This window comes from Schistocerca serialis, chromosome 8, assembly GCF_023864345.2.
Source record: "Schistocerca serialis cubense isolate TAMUIC-IGC-003099 chromosome 8, iqSchSeri2.2, whole genome shotgun sequence".
Taxonomy (NCBI): domain Eukaryota; kingdom Metazoa; phylum Arthropoda; class Insecta; order Orthoptera; family Acrididae; genus Schistocerca; species Schistocerca serialis.
Genome location: NC_064645.1, coordinates 149546654 through 149564022, shown reverse-complemented (window position 1 = coordinate 149564022; position 17369 = coordinate 149546654). Strand labels below are relative to the sequence as shown.

Below are 17369 nucleotides of genomic sequence, written 5' to 3'. Positions count from 1 at the left end.
TAGTTATTTCTGCCACTGTTATTGTATGCTTCGAGTTCAAAAATGTTCAAATGTGTGTTAAATTTTATGGGACTTAGCTGCTAAGGTCTTCAGTCCCTAAGCTTACACACTACTTAACCTAAATTATCCTAAGGACAAACACACACACCCATGCCCGAGGGAGGACTCGAACCTCCGCCGGGACCAGTCGCAGAGTCCATGACTGCAGCGCCTTAGACAGCTTTTTTTTTTTTTTTGCTTTTTTTATCTCATTTTGTTCTTTATTGTTCGTGAATTTGTTCGTGGTGGACTTCAGATGACACTCGTTCAGGTTGTTCGTTGATCCGTTTACTCAGTTTTTAAATACAGAGGGTAGCTGAACCCTCTGACCGAACACGCTGAGCTACCGTGCCGCCGACCGCTCGGTTATCCCGCGCGGCTTATGCTTCGAGTAAATTAAACGTTAGCATCGTTCTATATTTCCATAACGCCGTTCACTTGAGAGACACAACCCTCCAAATTATAAAACTGTATGTTAGCAAGACATATGCGCAGCTCGTGGTCTAGTCGCTAGCGTTACTGCCTCTGGATCGCGAGGTCCCGGGTTCGATTCCCGGCCGGGATGGAGATTTACTCTGCTCGGGGACTGAGTGTTTGTGTTGTTATCATTTCATCATCAATCATGAAAGTGGCTAATTTGGACTCTGTAAAGATTGGGACTTTTTACGGGCGCTGATGACCGCGCAATTGAGCGCCTCGCAGACCAAAAATCATCATCATCTTTAGTAAGACATTAAAAGAGAATAAAGGAGTCTATAATTTACAGCTGTGGTATTGTCAGCAAACCTAACATGAAATTTCGACTTACTGGCTACATGAGAGATCTGCTTACTCACTTTCACATTACAGATTATTACTTCTTCTTCCCTACACATCGTTTGGTAGCTTATTTCACAAAACATTAATTGTTTCTTCAGTTTACCTTTGAAGCTTTGACAGATAGAGTATCAACCTCTTGTAGAGCTACTGTAGAGAACAAAGGACTTTTGGAAGGTTTCCCTTCCTTCAGTCGGAACAGACAAGCTGCAGTGCGCTGGAAGTCATAATGATGATAATTTTCTTAATTTTTCTGAATTCGTGATGAATATTTCTATTTCTCTTTGATATACTGACGATACTTGCGGCACTTAAGCTAATTACAATAAATTACCTTCTGAAAGTAGTAATTTACCAGCAAACAGCACCTAGGTTCTAAACCCGGGTACAGTGTATTATGAAACAATCGAAAATTCCCTAAAAGTGGAACAACTCCTGCCGGTCACTGTGGCCGAGCGGTTCTAGGCGCTTCAGTCCAGAACCGCGCTGCTGCTACGGTCGCAGGTTCGAATCCTGCCTCGGACATGGATGTGTGTGATGTCCTTAGGTTAATTAGGTTTAAGTAGTTCTAAGTCTAGGGGACTGTTGACCTCAGATGTTAAATCCCATAGTGCTTAGAGCCATTTGAACCATTTTGAACAACTCCTACTATCCCAAAATACATTTTTATGGTGCAACAACTCTTGAAGTCAATGTAAAGATTACACATGATGTTTCGTTTGTAACTGTTCAGTAGTCAGAATAGTTACTCTTAAAGCTACTAAAGTTGTAGTGCTAGGTTGATAACACCCTCACCTGAAATCCTTGCAGAAAGTCTTACAAATCTAAGTGAAGAAGAAACGTTATTAATGTCTAGTATAACTAAGAATGCTATCGCCTTATTTTCTGGCCGGTCTTAGAAAGAGTTGATGCCTGTTGACAGATTCTTTACTTTATGGCGTACCGCTCGCGTGTGCAGCGGTTGGCAAACTTGCTGCTAGAAGCCCGTCGGGGCTTCCCCGAGCAGGGAGCTTTCGTCCGCAGCCGCTTCCAGAGACATGCCACCAGGGTCTGCGTCGGATTTCAGGTACATTTTACTCACCGCACGTGACGACTTATTTACACGTCGTTCTTCACGTTTCTTACTTAGTAAGGCCCGATCCTGTTACATGCTACAGTATAGCCATCAGTGGTGTAGCGTATAACAGCACGCATTCGTTTCTATAGAAACGTGTAATCATTGTATTTTTCAGGAAGAATATACTAAATGCCGTCCCTGGGTTTCATACTCCTCTTCTTTTCTCATTACTATCGTCATCATCATCATCATCATCAACGAAAACAACTGCCCAAGGTTACAGTAAGCTAGAAACTTACTAAGAGCATCCGTGTACACGAGACAGCCGCAGGTGGAACACACCTGATATCCAACCTACTGAAGTTAACTAGAAAGTATTGATCCAGGGCGTGAACTACACGAGTAAATACTTGTGTGTTATTACTCAGCATCTGAGCTTATTTTTATTTTATAGAAGTCACATTAAAATAATTATCAGTGTCACACGTTTATTGACTATAGTGACGCGTTTTGAGCACTTATACATTAATGGATTACATGTGAATTTCTTGACCTGGATATAGCCAGCTGTTTGATTTACACTTCATTTCGCTAAAAATAATTTACCTATCACTTGTTATCAGACTATGGCACAGAAGTCATTCAGTGTGTTAATCTAAGTTGGCCAACTGTCAGAGGGTGTTGTGGGTAGTAGAGGAAGCAGCTCCCTCCCCGTCCCCTCCTGGCATGGGATGAGGAACCGTGAGATGTGAAGAAGCTACCCCAGCCCCTAGTAGAGAAGGCATTCTAAACTGCACATCATAATTCCGAGAAAGCGTAAGTAACGCACAGAGGTAAAAATCGTTTAAATGTTATTGGTAACCGAAAGTGGAATCGTCTGACGTATTAACATGTATATTAATGATCATCCGATGTACTAATATGCTTAATAAAGATCGTAAATACAATTTCGTATACTTATCAGAGGTAAGGCAAACAGCAGGTAGCAGTGCGTAGTACAATGGAGCAGAGAACAATCGGTACCTCACACAGTATATTTAGCTAGCAACGACGGCTGCAGTCGAAACGTGCGTACAGCTGCTGGTTCACCACAACGTCGATGATCCGTCAACTTATATTTAACACAGATTACATTAGAAAAAATAACAAAACTTAATTACAGTTTACAATTTATGAATTCAGTGCCATGTTATTACAGAATGACACACAGTAACAAGTGTGTACCGAAACGAAGGGAAAGGTAGACTGTTTTTTTACATCCAGGAAACTAAATTTTCCTTTAATCTAATGATCCAACTTGTGATAGCTTTGTAAGCCCTCGAAATGAGTCGTTGAAAACAATAAAAGTGACTGAAGTAGGTAACTGTTTAAATTTCTCTTTTATACCACGAACTTTGGCGCTTTCGAAGTCACAGTTCAACAAGGGTGACATAAGGTTATTTTTACTTCACTTGTATTTTATATGCGACATGTGACTCAGCTGCCCTGTGCCACTACAATAATCATCTTCCAATGAGTTACTTGTTCTGCACCGACCATCCTTTCAAATTTCATACCCGAACGTTTCATGTTGCAAGTTGTGAAATAGATGCAATAACGTATTCCAGAGTTCCAGGAAATATTTATTTTATTATAAAAACAGTCACGGGCCACCAGTATTTATCAGTCAGATTATCGATTTCAATTAACTAGGACCATCTTCAGACCTGAGTAAATGCAGTATACTACACGTATCATGTAATCATGCATGAAAATGAGCAAGTGTGCTGCTGCCGGTGTTGAAGACATCACTCGATTACGTTGCCATAAGTTACTAGATTTGCTATACTTTCCGCACTTACCTCCTCTTCGGTGTTCACATTTAATAGTCATTTGGTTTCCACTTCCCCACTGATTTAAGAAATTTTGAAGTTTGCTGGCAACGGGTTCTACATAACGTTGGTGACTACTTTGAAGGGCAGTAACAGGTGCAAACATGTAACTCTTTTGTATCGGTTGTGGATAAGTAGTTGCCACTATTTAAGTTCCAATCCTCGTACATTGAATTGCATTTGTTTTGAGCCATCGTTGAGTTCTGTACAGCTAATACAAGAAAAGTATTAAATTTCATAATTTACAATAACTTGAGGGTATTTTTGGTCTGTTGTTGCAACAACAAAATGCGCGATTTTTTCACCAACTTTCGTAGTTGCAACGACAGACCAAAAATACCCTCAAGAATTATAAAGCAACTATGGACACTACGGCGACACAAATGAAGAATACAATAACTTGTACATCTTTATCATAACGTAAGAATTTAGTTGACTGTGCCACGAGGTCTATCGTAGATTGATCTGTTTCATTTTGACGAGACTATTGATATGATATACTTAGCTGCTATAAAGCTATGATGCACAACGTACTTCCTGTTGTGACTGCGGCTTTAAAATGTTGGTTGGTGGTCGCACGCCTTAACAGCCTGCGCAGAGGAACTGCACAGCGCGTTTTCAGTGAAACATGGGTACCTCCTCGCCTGCTGTCAGCATTTCACGTTGAACAGACATGTACTGAATGCAGTCGTCTACAGGCTCGCAAAGAGCCATTTCGTCGCTTCTGTCGCCTGGGCAGCTTTTCTTTATAGCGCTCGCGGAGAGACCACACCTCCTCTCAGAAAGGCGAGTGAGTTCGCCTGCATGATGTAGTTGGGTACTCAGAAAGGCCGTACAGTAAAAGTCATCAGACAGTCACCATAGAGCCCCAATGTATTTCCACTATCTGCTCTTTCCTCTTTCACCAATAATGTTGAAGCTTTTGCTTTTTATTTAACCTAAGCTATTTTTCACGTTTCTCTGTGCTGAATAAGTCTAAGACCATTGATTTTTCGAAATTTTCAAATTCCTTTCTGCAGAAATTTCGCTTTGGCTTCCCTGCTCCCTGCACTTCCTATTTATTTCATTCTCATTGATTTATAATGTTCTATTCTTATCTTTTCCTGAACATTTTGGTACATCCTTCTTTCGTGGAATAACTAAAGTACATCTTCTGCCATCTAAGGTTTCCCTGTGGTTATCTTTCCTTGTGCCTGTATCTCTTTGGTAGAATTATGTGAATGAACTTTTTAGAGATGTCCATTCCTCTTCAACTGTTATTCATTGAGAAAGTGTTCACAGCTTTAGTGACTTTCAGACGCATCGCAGCATTCGTCAGTACTGCAATATCCTGCTTCTTTCTACACTAATTCTTACGAACGATTCTCTTAAACCTCAGTCTACTCTTCATCATTACCAAATTATAATGCGAGGCTATATCAGTGGCAGGGTACGACTTACAATCGAGTACTTTCGGAACCTCTGTCTCAGAACGATGTAATCCAGATGACGTCCTCTTGTACCTCATCACCTTGTGATTGTTGAGATGAGTATTCGCTATCATTAGCTGAAATTTATTGCATAAATCAATTCGTATTTCTTCTCTCTTATTCCTAATATTATACCATATTCACCCACAACTCTGTCTTCTAGTCCTTCTCCTACTACCGCGTCACAATCCTCCATGATTATTAGATTTTAAACTCCTTTTACGTAATGAATTAGCTGTGCAATATTATCATAAATTTTCTCTACCTGTTCATCATCTGCTTGTGGTTTCGGTATGCAACTACTGTTCTTAGCATTAGTTTACTGTCGGTTCTGATGAGAACAACCCTATAACTGAACCGCTCACCGTAACTCACTCTCTACCATCATAAGGAATCCAAATCCCCTTTTATCATTCCTACTACCTGCAACACATTCTCCCGTAACTCTTTCTTCTATTCTTTCCTATACTAATGTGTTTCAATAACTCGTGATTATATTTTTCTCCCTATACGTACTAAATAACATGTCGAATTCGGTACAACTTATTCACTTTACTAAATGATTTTAGCTCAATTCATGAACTCTTCCAGGAAGACTGAGCTCTCAAATAAGCCCTATTGAATATTATATATGTGTTTTAATGTGGCGTTTCGGTTTTGTTTTGTGGGAAACGCTGAAGTGGCAGACGATGTTGCTTCTCGTTCGAAGGAGAGCACAGGATGACCAACGTAGGTTTCCAATACGTGAACAGAGAGGTTTACCCACCTTAGGCGAAGGCTGTTTTTGTGTATGAGGTTGATGACGCAGGGCTACCCCTCTGGTAGCTTCCGCTGCACGGGGAGCTAGGTTATCTCGAAAGAGAAAGCGGCACTCTTCGGTGAACGCTTGGTGAGTACGGATCGTAGCTCTTAAGGGGGGTTTCAGGTGATAGGAATCAGGTTGAGTTAGGACTTCGTTATGTTTAATTGCTGAAATACTTAAGAACTGCAGCTCAACTGAAGCGTGTGAAGCGAGTTATTTTTTCGAATGTGCCATAATTATATTGCTTCAAATAGGCAATTTTTGGGTGTTGGAGTTAAAAGTGTGGAAGTTACTTTGTTCACTTTGAATAACGATGAAGTAGAATTTCAAATGGTAAATCTGATTAGGAAAAGCTGGTTAGGATCACATCAACCGTACGTGAGTGTAATACTATGTCGAAGCGCGTATGATTTTTAACCTTTTATATTTTGTGGAAGTTGCTTTTGTCTTTGCGTGTCGATTTTGTTCCACGTGTTTGGTAATCAATGACCCTTCTGGTTCACCACGGCACCGCAATAGGATTTATTTTAACAGTTTGCTTGTTTAATTAGCTATAATTTCTGCAAGAATATCTGTTCTTTCGTGCGCTTTCTACAAAGCAGCACAACACTGATTCGGAATACACCACGTGCTCTAGTTCGGCCGTTTGCAAGCAGCAGACGCTGTTAGTATGTTCAATAATTATCGCACAACCTTGTGCATTGGTTAAACCTCTGTCCAGAATAGTGCATGCGTAGGATTGTAATGCGAATCTCACTGAGATATTTTTATGGTATGAATGCAAAGGAGACGATAGTATCATTGTCTCCCGCCCCCGTTTTCTGTGTTTCTTCTTGGTGTAGTTAAATTGCGTTCTGTTACGTTCTCACGTAATTCTTACTTAAATATTTCTAGTCAGGCACCAGTTATGTGTAGTTAGGATGTGCAACCAAATACTAAGATACAATAAATAATCTACGTGAAAGGTAAATTCTGTGGTGTTGATCTTACCCACTTACTCCGATTTCCAATCCTGAATTAATCAAGTTGCTTCATGCACGACATGGAGTGCTATTTATCTGGCTACTTAAAGAAATTTGCATACTTGTAATTAATTTATTAAAGTAATTAAACTAATAATTTTCCAGCTCCGTTTTTTTCTGAATGGTTAAGGAGTGCTTGGGCTGATGGCGACCCTGAATTTCTGAATTTCTATCATTATTTGTGTGAGAGAAGCACCTAGAAATGCGAGATAACGTATATGGCTCGATGAGAAACGTCGTAAAGATAGTAATAAGTTACAATGTTCAGTATCTCCATGTACTTCCTGCATCTTTCGTCCTCTATTTGTTAACTGATTTTATTAAATAGTTTCGGTCGATATACGCAAGGTTCCTCAAATATTCAATAGTCATGTAGCAACACGTTAGAGGTTTAAAGCCCTGCTCGACGTCATTATCTACCCGAGAAACTTTTTGTGTTGACGACGGTACAGAGAGACGATTTTAACCACCAAGATGTTCGCTTCTGACAGGCAAAATTAGTTTAATAAAATACACTACTGGCCATTAAAATTGCTACACCACGAAGCTAGAGACGCGAAATTTAACCGACATGAAGAAGATACTGTGATATGCAAATGATTAGCTTTTCAGAGCATTCACACAAGGTTGGCGCCGGTGACGGCACCTACAACGTGCTGACATGAGGAAAGTTTCCAACCGATTTCTCATACACAAACAGCACTTGACCGGCGTTGCCTGGTGAAACGTTGTTGTGATACCCTTTGATAAAGGTCGGATTGTAGCCTATCGCGATTGCGGTTTATCGTATCGCGATATTGCTGCTCGCGTTGGACGAGATCCAATGACTGTTAGCAGAATATGGTATCGGTGGGTTCAGGAGGGTAATATGAAACGCCGTGCTGGATCCCAACGGCCTCGTATCACTAGCAATCGAGATGACAGGCATCTTATCCGCATGGCTGTAACGGATCGTGCAGCCACATCTCGATCCCTGAGTCAACAGACGGGGACGTTTGCAAGACAACAACCGTCTGCACGAACAGTTCGACGACGTTGGCTGCAGCATGGACTATCAGCTCGGAGACCATGGCTGCAGTTATCCCTGACGCTGCATCACAGACAGGAGCGCCGGCGCGGCGGTGGTCTACTCAACGACGATCCTGGGTGCACGAATGGCAAAACGTCATTTTTTTCGGATGAATGCAGGTTCTGTTTACAGTATCATGATGGTTGCATCCGTGTTTGGCGACATCGCGGTGAACGCACTTTGGAATCGTGTATTCGTCATCGCCGTACTGGCGTATTACCCGGCGTGATGATATGGGGTGCCATTGGTTACACGTCTCGGTCACCTCTTGTTCGCATTGACGGAATTTTGAACAGTGGACGTTACATTTCAGATGTGTTACGACCCGTGGCCCTACCCTTCATTCGATGCCTCTGAAATCCTACATTTAAGCAAGATAATGCACGACCGCATGTTGCAGGTCCTGTACGGGCCTTTGTGGATACATAAAATGTCCGACTGCTGCCCTGTCCAGCACATTCTTTAGATCTCTCACCAATTGAACACGTCTGGTCAATGGTGGCCGAGCAACTGGCTCGTCACAATACGCTAGTCACTACTCTTAATGAACTGTGGTATCGTGTTGAAGCTGCATGGGCAGCTGTACCTGTACACGCCATCCGAGCTCTGGCGTATCAAGGCCGTTATTACGGCCAGAGGTGGTTGTTCTGGGTACTGATTTCTCAATATGTATGCACCCAAACTGCGTGAAAATGTAACCACATATCAGTTCTAGTATAACATATTTGTCCAATGAATACCCGTTTATCATCTGCATTTCGTTTTGGTGTAGCAATTTTAATGGCCAGTAGTGTAATACGTGACCTGCGGCATTTGATCTGTGGGTTAATTACCATCGCCGCTGCACCCCCTGCAGCCGATGCCAGCAGTTGTGTGCGCACCTGTTTGAGCGTATGTGCATGTGAGCGTGTTGCGTGGCAGGTGACGGCGGCGCTGCCGCTGGCGATGTGGGTGCTGGACCCGGTGTTGACAGCGGCTCTGACGTCACCGCTCGGGCAGAACGCCTCGGCGGTGGCGGACGCCCGTGAGACGCCGCTGTCCCTCTGGTTGCCGGTGGACGCCCAGGCGTCCCCCAACTACGAGGCCGTCTACGCCTTCCAGGCATTCCTCATTGTCTTCACCGCGCAGGCCAGCCTCTTCCTGGACATGTTCTTCATCGTGCTCATCATCCACATCACGGCCGAGCTCAACGTGCTCAACGACAGCGTTGCAGCCATCCAGGTGGGAGGCGCTTCTGGTGCCGCTACCAAAGGCGGAAGCGCTCCTGCCGCGGAAAGTGGAAGGAAGCAGCACTCATTCACTAGGCCAGATGCTGGCGTCATATTGAAAACTGCCTACAGATCGGTTGGCCACCACGATACTGACATGTACTGCCAGCTCGTCGAAGCCATTCGACATCACCAGACAGTTATGAGGCAAGTAATCTTTTGCAAAGATACGTGTCTTCCGCTGAGGGTCGCGCCTAGCCGACAAACCTGGCATTGTCCAGGTATTCATTCTGCCAGTTTTCTATGAGAAACGAAAACAGAAAAATGTACTGTGTTCTTAGTGTAACATAAAAAAAAATTCATTTCCATGTATTTGTGAAAAACCTTCGAAATTATGAATCAGTTTCTGTACGCAGGCTCAGCTGCTTCGTGTGTCTGCAAAGCGATTTTGTAAACGTCAGCCGGCAGGAGTGGTCGAGCGGTTCTAGGCGCTTCAGTATGGAACCGCGCGACCTCTACGGTCGCAGTTTCGAATCCTGCCTCGGGCATGGATGTGTGTGATGTCCTTAGGTTAGTTAGGTTTAAGTAGTTCTAAGTTCTAGGGGACTGATGACCTCAGCTGTTAAGTCCCATAGTGCTCAGAGCCATTTGAACCATTTTTTGTACACATCTCTATTGCAACATCGCTTCATAGCTCTATAGGCGGTAGTTGTTTCCGCCTACAGCCGTTTGCGCTTCGCAGTTGAAAGCTGATAATAGCGCTGCCAGATGTCAGGGGTTTCCTTAAGTTGACTGTACTATAGGAGTATCTTAATAGCAAAGAATGACAGTATTAAAACTTCATGCATGATGCGGCGGTTTTTCACCCACCTTAGTGCTCTTGAACTACATGTCGCACAATGATATATTTGTGTAGGTAAATTCAACGGAATATGTGGATACTGTTTACGAAATATGTTGCAAACAGAGTTAGAATCAAGAAAGCAATAAATTTACACGTCATGCATTATGCATGAGCTTTTGACGCATCTCAGTGTTTATCTCGTCATGTCTTCTGATCTGTGTCATACAATGATGTAACTTTATAGGTACATTAATAGTTAGTAAAAAAAGGAGTAATAAATTTAAAGGTCAAGCAAAATGCGGCAATTTTGCACGCATCTCAGTGGTTATGACGTCAGCTCCCGCATTATGCGTGGTACCAAGACATAATTTTGTAGGTGCATTTATCGGCAAACGTGGATGCTGACGGCGAAAGCACGAAGTAATAAACTTCAACGTCACGCATGATGCGCCTTTGCCTGTATCTCATTGTTGATAACGTCGTATCTACTTAACTATGACAACGTAGGTGGCTCTTACCACGACAGCGTTTGTTGTCTGACTGTGAGGTATTATGTCCACCAAGTTTGTTTAAAATCAGTCTAGTGGTTTATAGTGGTATAGGAGGAGAAGTGGAACACTTTTCCACCATCCGACTATTTATCTAACATTCCTGAACAGCACTTCCGGAAAAGTGAACACTTATATCACCGTGAGTAACTTAACTTGTGACTATAAGCAAACTATTGTTGGTTCCAGGTATGCCAACTCACACCCTACCACGCAAAGTCCTCTACCTCCCTTTTCGCCCTGTGGTTTATACAATGGTACACACTACGATAGTCTGTGAAACAGAACACATTAGATTGGGGTAGCGCTAGCAGGTTACCACCAGAATTTGTCATGAAATAACATTAACAAAGATCGGCTTAATGCTAAAAGCACAAACGAAATGCATTTTTAATGTCTGATCGTCATGCACAATTAATGGAATAAACAATACGGCATCTTACAACCCTGAGACACATTCATACAAATTAGCGAGGCTTATTAATGAGAACAGGATACAGCGTTTTACGAGTAAGCTAAAATGGTTATGATATGGACTGGTATGGGATGAGGTATATGCAGAAAGAGATAATAATGTCAAATTCAACTTATTCCATAGTAAATTTGTGCCAATATTTAAAATTTTCTTTCCTAAAAAATAATCCAGAAGATCCATTAAAAAGGAAGCAAGACGTTGATAATTAAGAGAATTAAAATCTCATGTAAGAGGAAGCTAGAAATTTATGTAAAGGCCAGAGAAAGTCAAGATCCGACATTACCTGCATACTGCAAAAATACTGTAGTATACTAAGGAACGTCATTAAAATGTCCAGTGGTATCCATGTCCTGACAGAAATAAATATTGCAGGTAGTAGGATTAAAGAAATGTTGGACATTGTTAAACGGGAGACAGGACCGCCAGTCAGTGTACAAGATTCCATAACAATTAAACTAAATGACAGTGTTGTGAGTGATAATACACAGTTCGCAAGTACTTTTAGCAATCAGTTTTCAAACGCAGTGGCAAACATGGTATTAAATGGCTCAGTTGAAGAAGCAAGAGAATATACTGAAAGTATCGTTCACAGTTTGGACTCGAGAAAGATGCTCAACTGTGGACGCTAATTATACATCCACTCTTCAAATAGAACAAGTGTTAAATAATAATATATCGCCAGTTGGTGTTTTTTGTGATCTTTCCAAGGCGGTTGATTGTGTCGATTATGATACGCCCTTAGAAAAAATCAAGTTTTATGGAAACGATGACTTTACGCTCAGTTGGTTTTAATCATAGTTCACAAACAGAGTTAAAATTTTGTTCTGAATAATTCAGACAGTGATCGAAATCTAAAATGTTAGTGACTCCGGAGAAAAAAACATCGCAAAGGATATCCCACAGAGCTCACTTTTGGGTTCACTCTCATTATTTATATATGTGAGTGACCTTTCAATTAACATTCAACAAGTAAAATTGGTACTTTTTCAGATGGTACTAGTGTTATTATCAATCCCATTACAGAGAAAGCAACAGAAGCGTTGGTAAATGGCATTTTTCAAACAGTTATAAAGTGGTTCCCTAAAAAGGGGTCCCCAAATTTAGAAAACATAATAAGTTCACTGCTGTACAGCAAATAGAGTCATACTAACAACTGATGTAGCACATGAGCAGGGGTCAGTAATTAGGATAGAACGCTCCAAATTTTTATATGTACGTATTGATGTATACTCGAACTATAAGAAGCATATTGGTGAGCTTCTCAAACAACTATGTTCATATACTTTTGCTCTTCGTATAATTGCCAATCTTAGAAACAAACTTGTTCAACTCCTGACGTATTTTGCATTTTTTGACTCAATGTCGTACGGAATAATTTTTTGGGTTAACTCAGCCCTTAGAAAGGAAGTATTGATTGCACAAATGTGAAGAGTAAGAATAAAATGTGGTGTTCACCCACGGACGCCATGTACGTACCAGGACTTAAGCATTTTAAATGCATCTTCACAATACATGCAATCACTAATGATATTCATCACAAATAATCAAACACAATTTGAGAAGAATAATGACGTATTTACCTACAACACAGGTAGGAAAATGACCTTTACTAACCACTGTTAAAGCTGTCAGTTGCTCAGAAAGGAGTCGCTTTGCAGCAATAAAATTTTGGATCATTTACCCGATGACATAAACTGTCTGACATATATCGAAGCAAGTTTTAAATCTAAAGTCATTTCTCCTGGACAGCTCCTTCTGTTCGACTAAAGAATTTCTGTTAAAAGCAAGTAGCCAGAAAAAAGGTTAAGTGTAGTTACATGAGTACAACTCAAAGTAATAATGAGTTCATTAATGTCAACATTAATCATATTGGTATATCCTGTAAACTGACTCTTTCCGCGTCATTTCGATAAGAGAATCGTTCAAATAATCTAAGGAACTTGTAAGTAACTAACTAACTAACTAAGCAGTAGTTTATCTTTCCGACCCATGTGGTCGACTACTAGTGCCAGCTTAACACTTACAAGATAACAACGAGGTAAGTGATATTATATCTACAATTATCCGCCTTCCACTAACGACTTCATTACCCTTTTGTTGCTACCACAACGAGTCTGAATCCAAGCTCCATCACTTACGAAGCAGCCAAATATCGGACCATATAATCGCTCCGGTAACTCTGGAACGAAGTGAAGATGCGATATCAAGTCTCTCGCACTGAAAACAAAGTAGGCAGCAGCTGCTGCATCAGTGACATTTTGGAGTTCCAGGTTCTACCCGTTCTCCTCGCAACTCAACATTCCGTATTTCAGCACAATAATATCTGGCCACAGGTGGCGAGTTTATGTGTAAGCCCCCTTCAGTGGGTGGTACCTAAGATGCGTGAGCTTTCCTTAGACAATAACTCATTCGTCTGGACCTACAAAAAATCACTGTTTTCGCTCTGTGGGATCGCATGGAAACTGCGGGCAGGACCGACTACATTGTAGTTTCTTTGAATCCACCCAACGACGTCTAGACAATTTGATTGCAGTAAGCATGGGCTACACATTTTTTTCAACATTCTGACACTTTCTTCCTACGGTTCCCTCAATTTTCTCTTTTATACCGATCTCCTCATTCAACTAAGAGTAACGCGAACACCTAACGAACTCAAATACTTGTTGTATCAATGGTAGGCAAAGAAAAAATATTAACTACATTTCGCTAAATTTCACAGGGGAGGCAAAAACGGTTTCTTGAAAAATATATAAAGTGATACAGCTTATGCTGTTTCATATGTGACTATATAGTAGAAGTCCAGTTATCGGCATGTTGTAGAAATCCAAGCACTTTCAAATATCTCTTTGGAAATGGAGTTACTGATTACTGAAATCACAGGGATTTCACAGACAGATTTTTTTTTTACGAGGTTTTCATTGCCTGCAATCGATATGTGTTATAATATACATCTTCTGAAACCGTTTTTGCGCTCTATGAATCTCGTGTTAAAAGATTGTAAGACGGGAATGTAGTTCTTACTGCTTAACCTGTAGCCTGATGAAGTAATGATAGTAAGAAAGGTTCTGGAATTGGATTCATGGTGAAGATTCCATCATGATATTGGTATCCTCAGGGAAAAAGAACAAGAACTGCTACACCTTCTGAATGTGTTGGTCTAAGGAGCCCATTATATGGACAGAAAGTAAACTGAAGAAAGGCATGGGGCGTAGCAAACATGACGTTATGTGACAGACTTAACATTGAAATTAAGCGCCCGGAAGTAGATGAATGAAAGGAATCCTGCTGCGTTGGATGGAAAATAAGATATGACGGACGACGCAAGGAGTACATCTACATCTACATCTATACTCCGCGAGCCACCTTACGGTGTGTGGCGGAGGGTACTTATTGTACCACTATCTGATCCCCCCTTCCCTGTTCCATTCACGAATTGTGCGTGGGAAGAACGACTGCTTGTAAGTCTCCGTATTTGCTCTAATTTCTCGGATCTTTTCGTTGTGATCATTACGCGAGATATATGTGGGCGGTAGTAATATGTTGCCCATCTCTTCCCGGAATGTGCTCTCTCGTAATTTCGATAATAAACCTCTCCGTATTGCGTAACGCCTTTCTTGAAGTGTCCGCCACTGGAGCTTGTTCAGCATCTCCGTAACGCTCTCGCGCTGACTAAATGTCCCCGTGACGAATCGCGCTGCTTTTCGCTGGATCATGTCTATCTCTTCTATTAATCCAACCTGGTAAGGGTCCCATACTGATGAGCAATACTCAAGAATCGGACGAACAAGCGTTTTGTAAGCTACTTCTTTCGTCGATGAGTCACATTTTCTTAGAATTCTTCCTATGAATCTCAACCTGGCGCCTGCTTTTCCCACTATTTGTTTTATGTGATCATTTCACTTCAGATCGCTCCGGATAGTAACTCCTAAGTATTTTACAGTCGTTACCGCTTCCAATGATTTACCACCTATGGCATAATCGTACTGGAATGGATTTCTGCCCCTATGTATGCGCATTATATTACATTTATCTACGTTTAGGGAAAGCTGCCAGCTGTCGCACCATGCATTAATCCTCTGCAGGTCCTCCTGGAGTATGTACGAGTCTTCTGATGTTGCTACTTTCTTGTAGACAACCGTGTCATCTGCAAATAGCCTCACGGAGCTACCGATGTTGTCAACTAAGTCATTTATGTATATTGTAAACAATAAAGGTCCTATCACGCTTCCCTGCGGTACTCCCGAAATTACCTCTACATCTGCAGATTTTGAACCGTTAAGAATGACATGTTGTGTTCTTTCTTCTAGGAAATCCTGAATCCAATCACAAACCTGGTCCGATATTCCGTAAGCTCGTATTTTTTTCACTAAACGTAAGTGCGGAACCGTATCAAATGCCTTCCTGAAGTCCAGGAATACGGCATCAATCTGCTCGCCAGTGTCTACGGCACTGTGAATTTCTTGGGCAAATAGGGCGAGCTGAGTTTCACATGATCTCTGTTTGCGGAATCCATGTTGGTTATGATGAAGGAGATTTGTATTATCTAAGAACGTCATAATACGAGAACACAAAACATGTTCCATTATTCTACAACAGATTGACGTAAGCGAAATAGGCCTATAATTATTCGCATCTGATTTATGACCCTTCTTGAAAGTGGGAACGACCTGCGCTTTCTTCCAGTCGCTAGGTACTTTACGTTCTTCCAGCGATCTACGATAAATTGCTGATAGAAAGGGGGCAAGTTCTTTAGCATAATCACTGTAGAATCTTAAGGGTATCTCGTCTGGTCCGGATGCTTTTCCGCTACTAAGTGATAGCAGTTGTTTCTCAATTCCGATATCGTTTATTTCAATATTTTCCATTTTGGCGTCCGTGCGACGGCTGAAGTCAGGGACCGTGTTACGATTTTCCGCAGTGAAACAGTTTCGGAACACTGAATTCAGTATTTCTGCCTTTCTTCGGTCGTCCTCTGTTTCGGTTCCATCGTGGTCAACGAGTGACTGAATAGGGGATTTAGATCCGCTTACCGATTTTACATATGACCAAAACTTTTTAGGGTTCTTGTTTAGATTGTTTGCCAATGTTTTATGTTCGAATTCGTTGAATGCTTCTCTCATTGCTCTCTTTACGCTCTTTTTCGCTTCGTTCAGCTTTTCCTTATCAGCTATGATTCGACTACTCTTAAACCTATGATGAAGCTTTCTTTGTTTCCGTAGTACCTTTCGTACATGATTGTTATACCACGGTGGATCTTTCCCCTCGCTTTGGACCTTAGTCGGTACGAACTTATCTAAGGCGTACTGGACGATGTTTCTGAATTTTTTCCATTTTTGTTCCACATCCTCTTCCTCAGAAATGACCTTTGATGGTGGTCACTCAGATATTCTGCGATTTGTGCCCTATCACTCTTGTTAAGCAAATATATTTTCCTTCCTTTCTTGGCATTTCTTATTACACTTGTAGTCATTGATGCAACCACTGACTTATGATCACTGATACCCTCTTCTACATTCACGGAGTCGAAAAGTTCCGGTCTATTTGTTGCTATGAGGTCTAAAACGTTAGCTTCACGAGTTGGTTCTCTAACTATCTGCTCGAAGTAATTCTCGGACAAGGCAGTCAGGATAATGTCACAAGAGTCTCTGTCCCTGGCTCCAGTTCTGATTGTGTGACTATCCCAATCTATACCTGGTAGATTGAAGTCTCCCCCTATTACAATAGTATGATCACGAAACTTCTTCACGACGTTCTGCAGGTTCTCTCTGAGGCGCTCAACTACTACGGTTGCTGATGCAGGTGGTCTATAGAAGCATCCGACTATCATATCTGACCCACCTTTGATACTTAACTTAACCCAGATTATTTCACATTCGCATTCGCTAATAACTTCACTGGATATTATTGAATTCTTTACTGCTATAAATACTCCTCCACCATTGGCGTTTATCCTATCCTTGCGGTATATATTCCATTCTGTGTCTAGGATTTCGTTACTGTTCACTTCCGGTTTTAACCAACTTTCCGTTCCTAATACTATATGCGCACTATTTCCTTCAATAAGAGATACTAATTGAGGAACCTTGCCCTGGATACTCCTGCAGTTAACCAATATTACGTTAACTTTTCCTGTTTTTGGTCTCTGAGGA

General features: G+C 41.4%; 1 protein-coding gene across 1 annotated transcript in view; it reads left to right on the top strand.

Annotated features, from left to right (window-relative positions):
* LOC126416888 (odorant receptor 43a-like) overlaps positions 1-17369 on the top strand; it is a 75821-nt gene that overhangs the window by 7320 nt on the left and 51132 nt on the right. Inside the window, exons 2-3 of the mRNA XM_050084771.1 lie at positions 1778-1921; positions 9067-9366. Of these exons, the coding sequence (XP_049940728.1) occupies positions 1778-1921; positions 9067-9366 (444 nt within the window). The remainder of the gene's footprint in view (positions 1-1777; positions 1922-9066; positions 9367-17369) is intronic.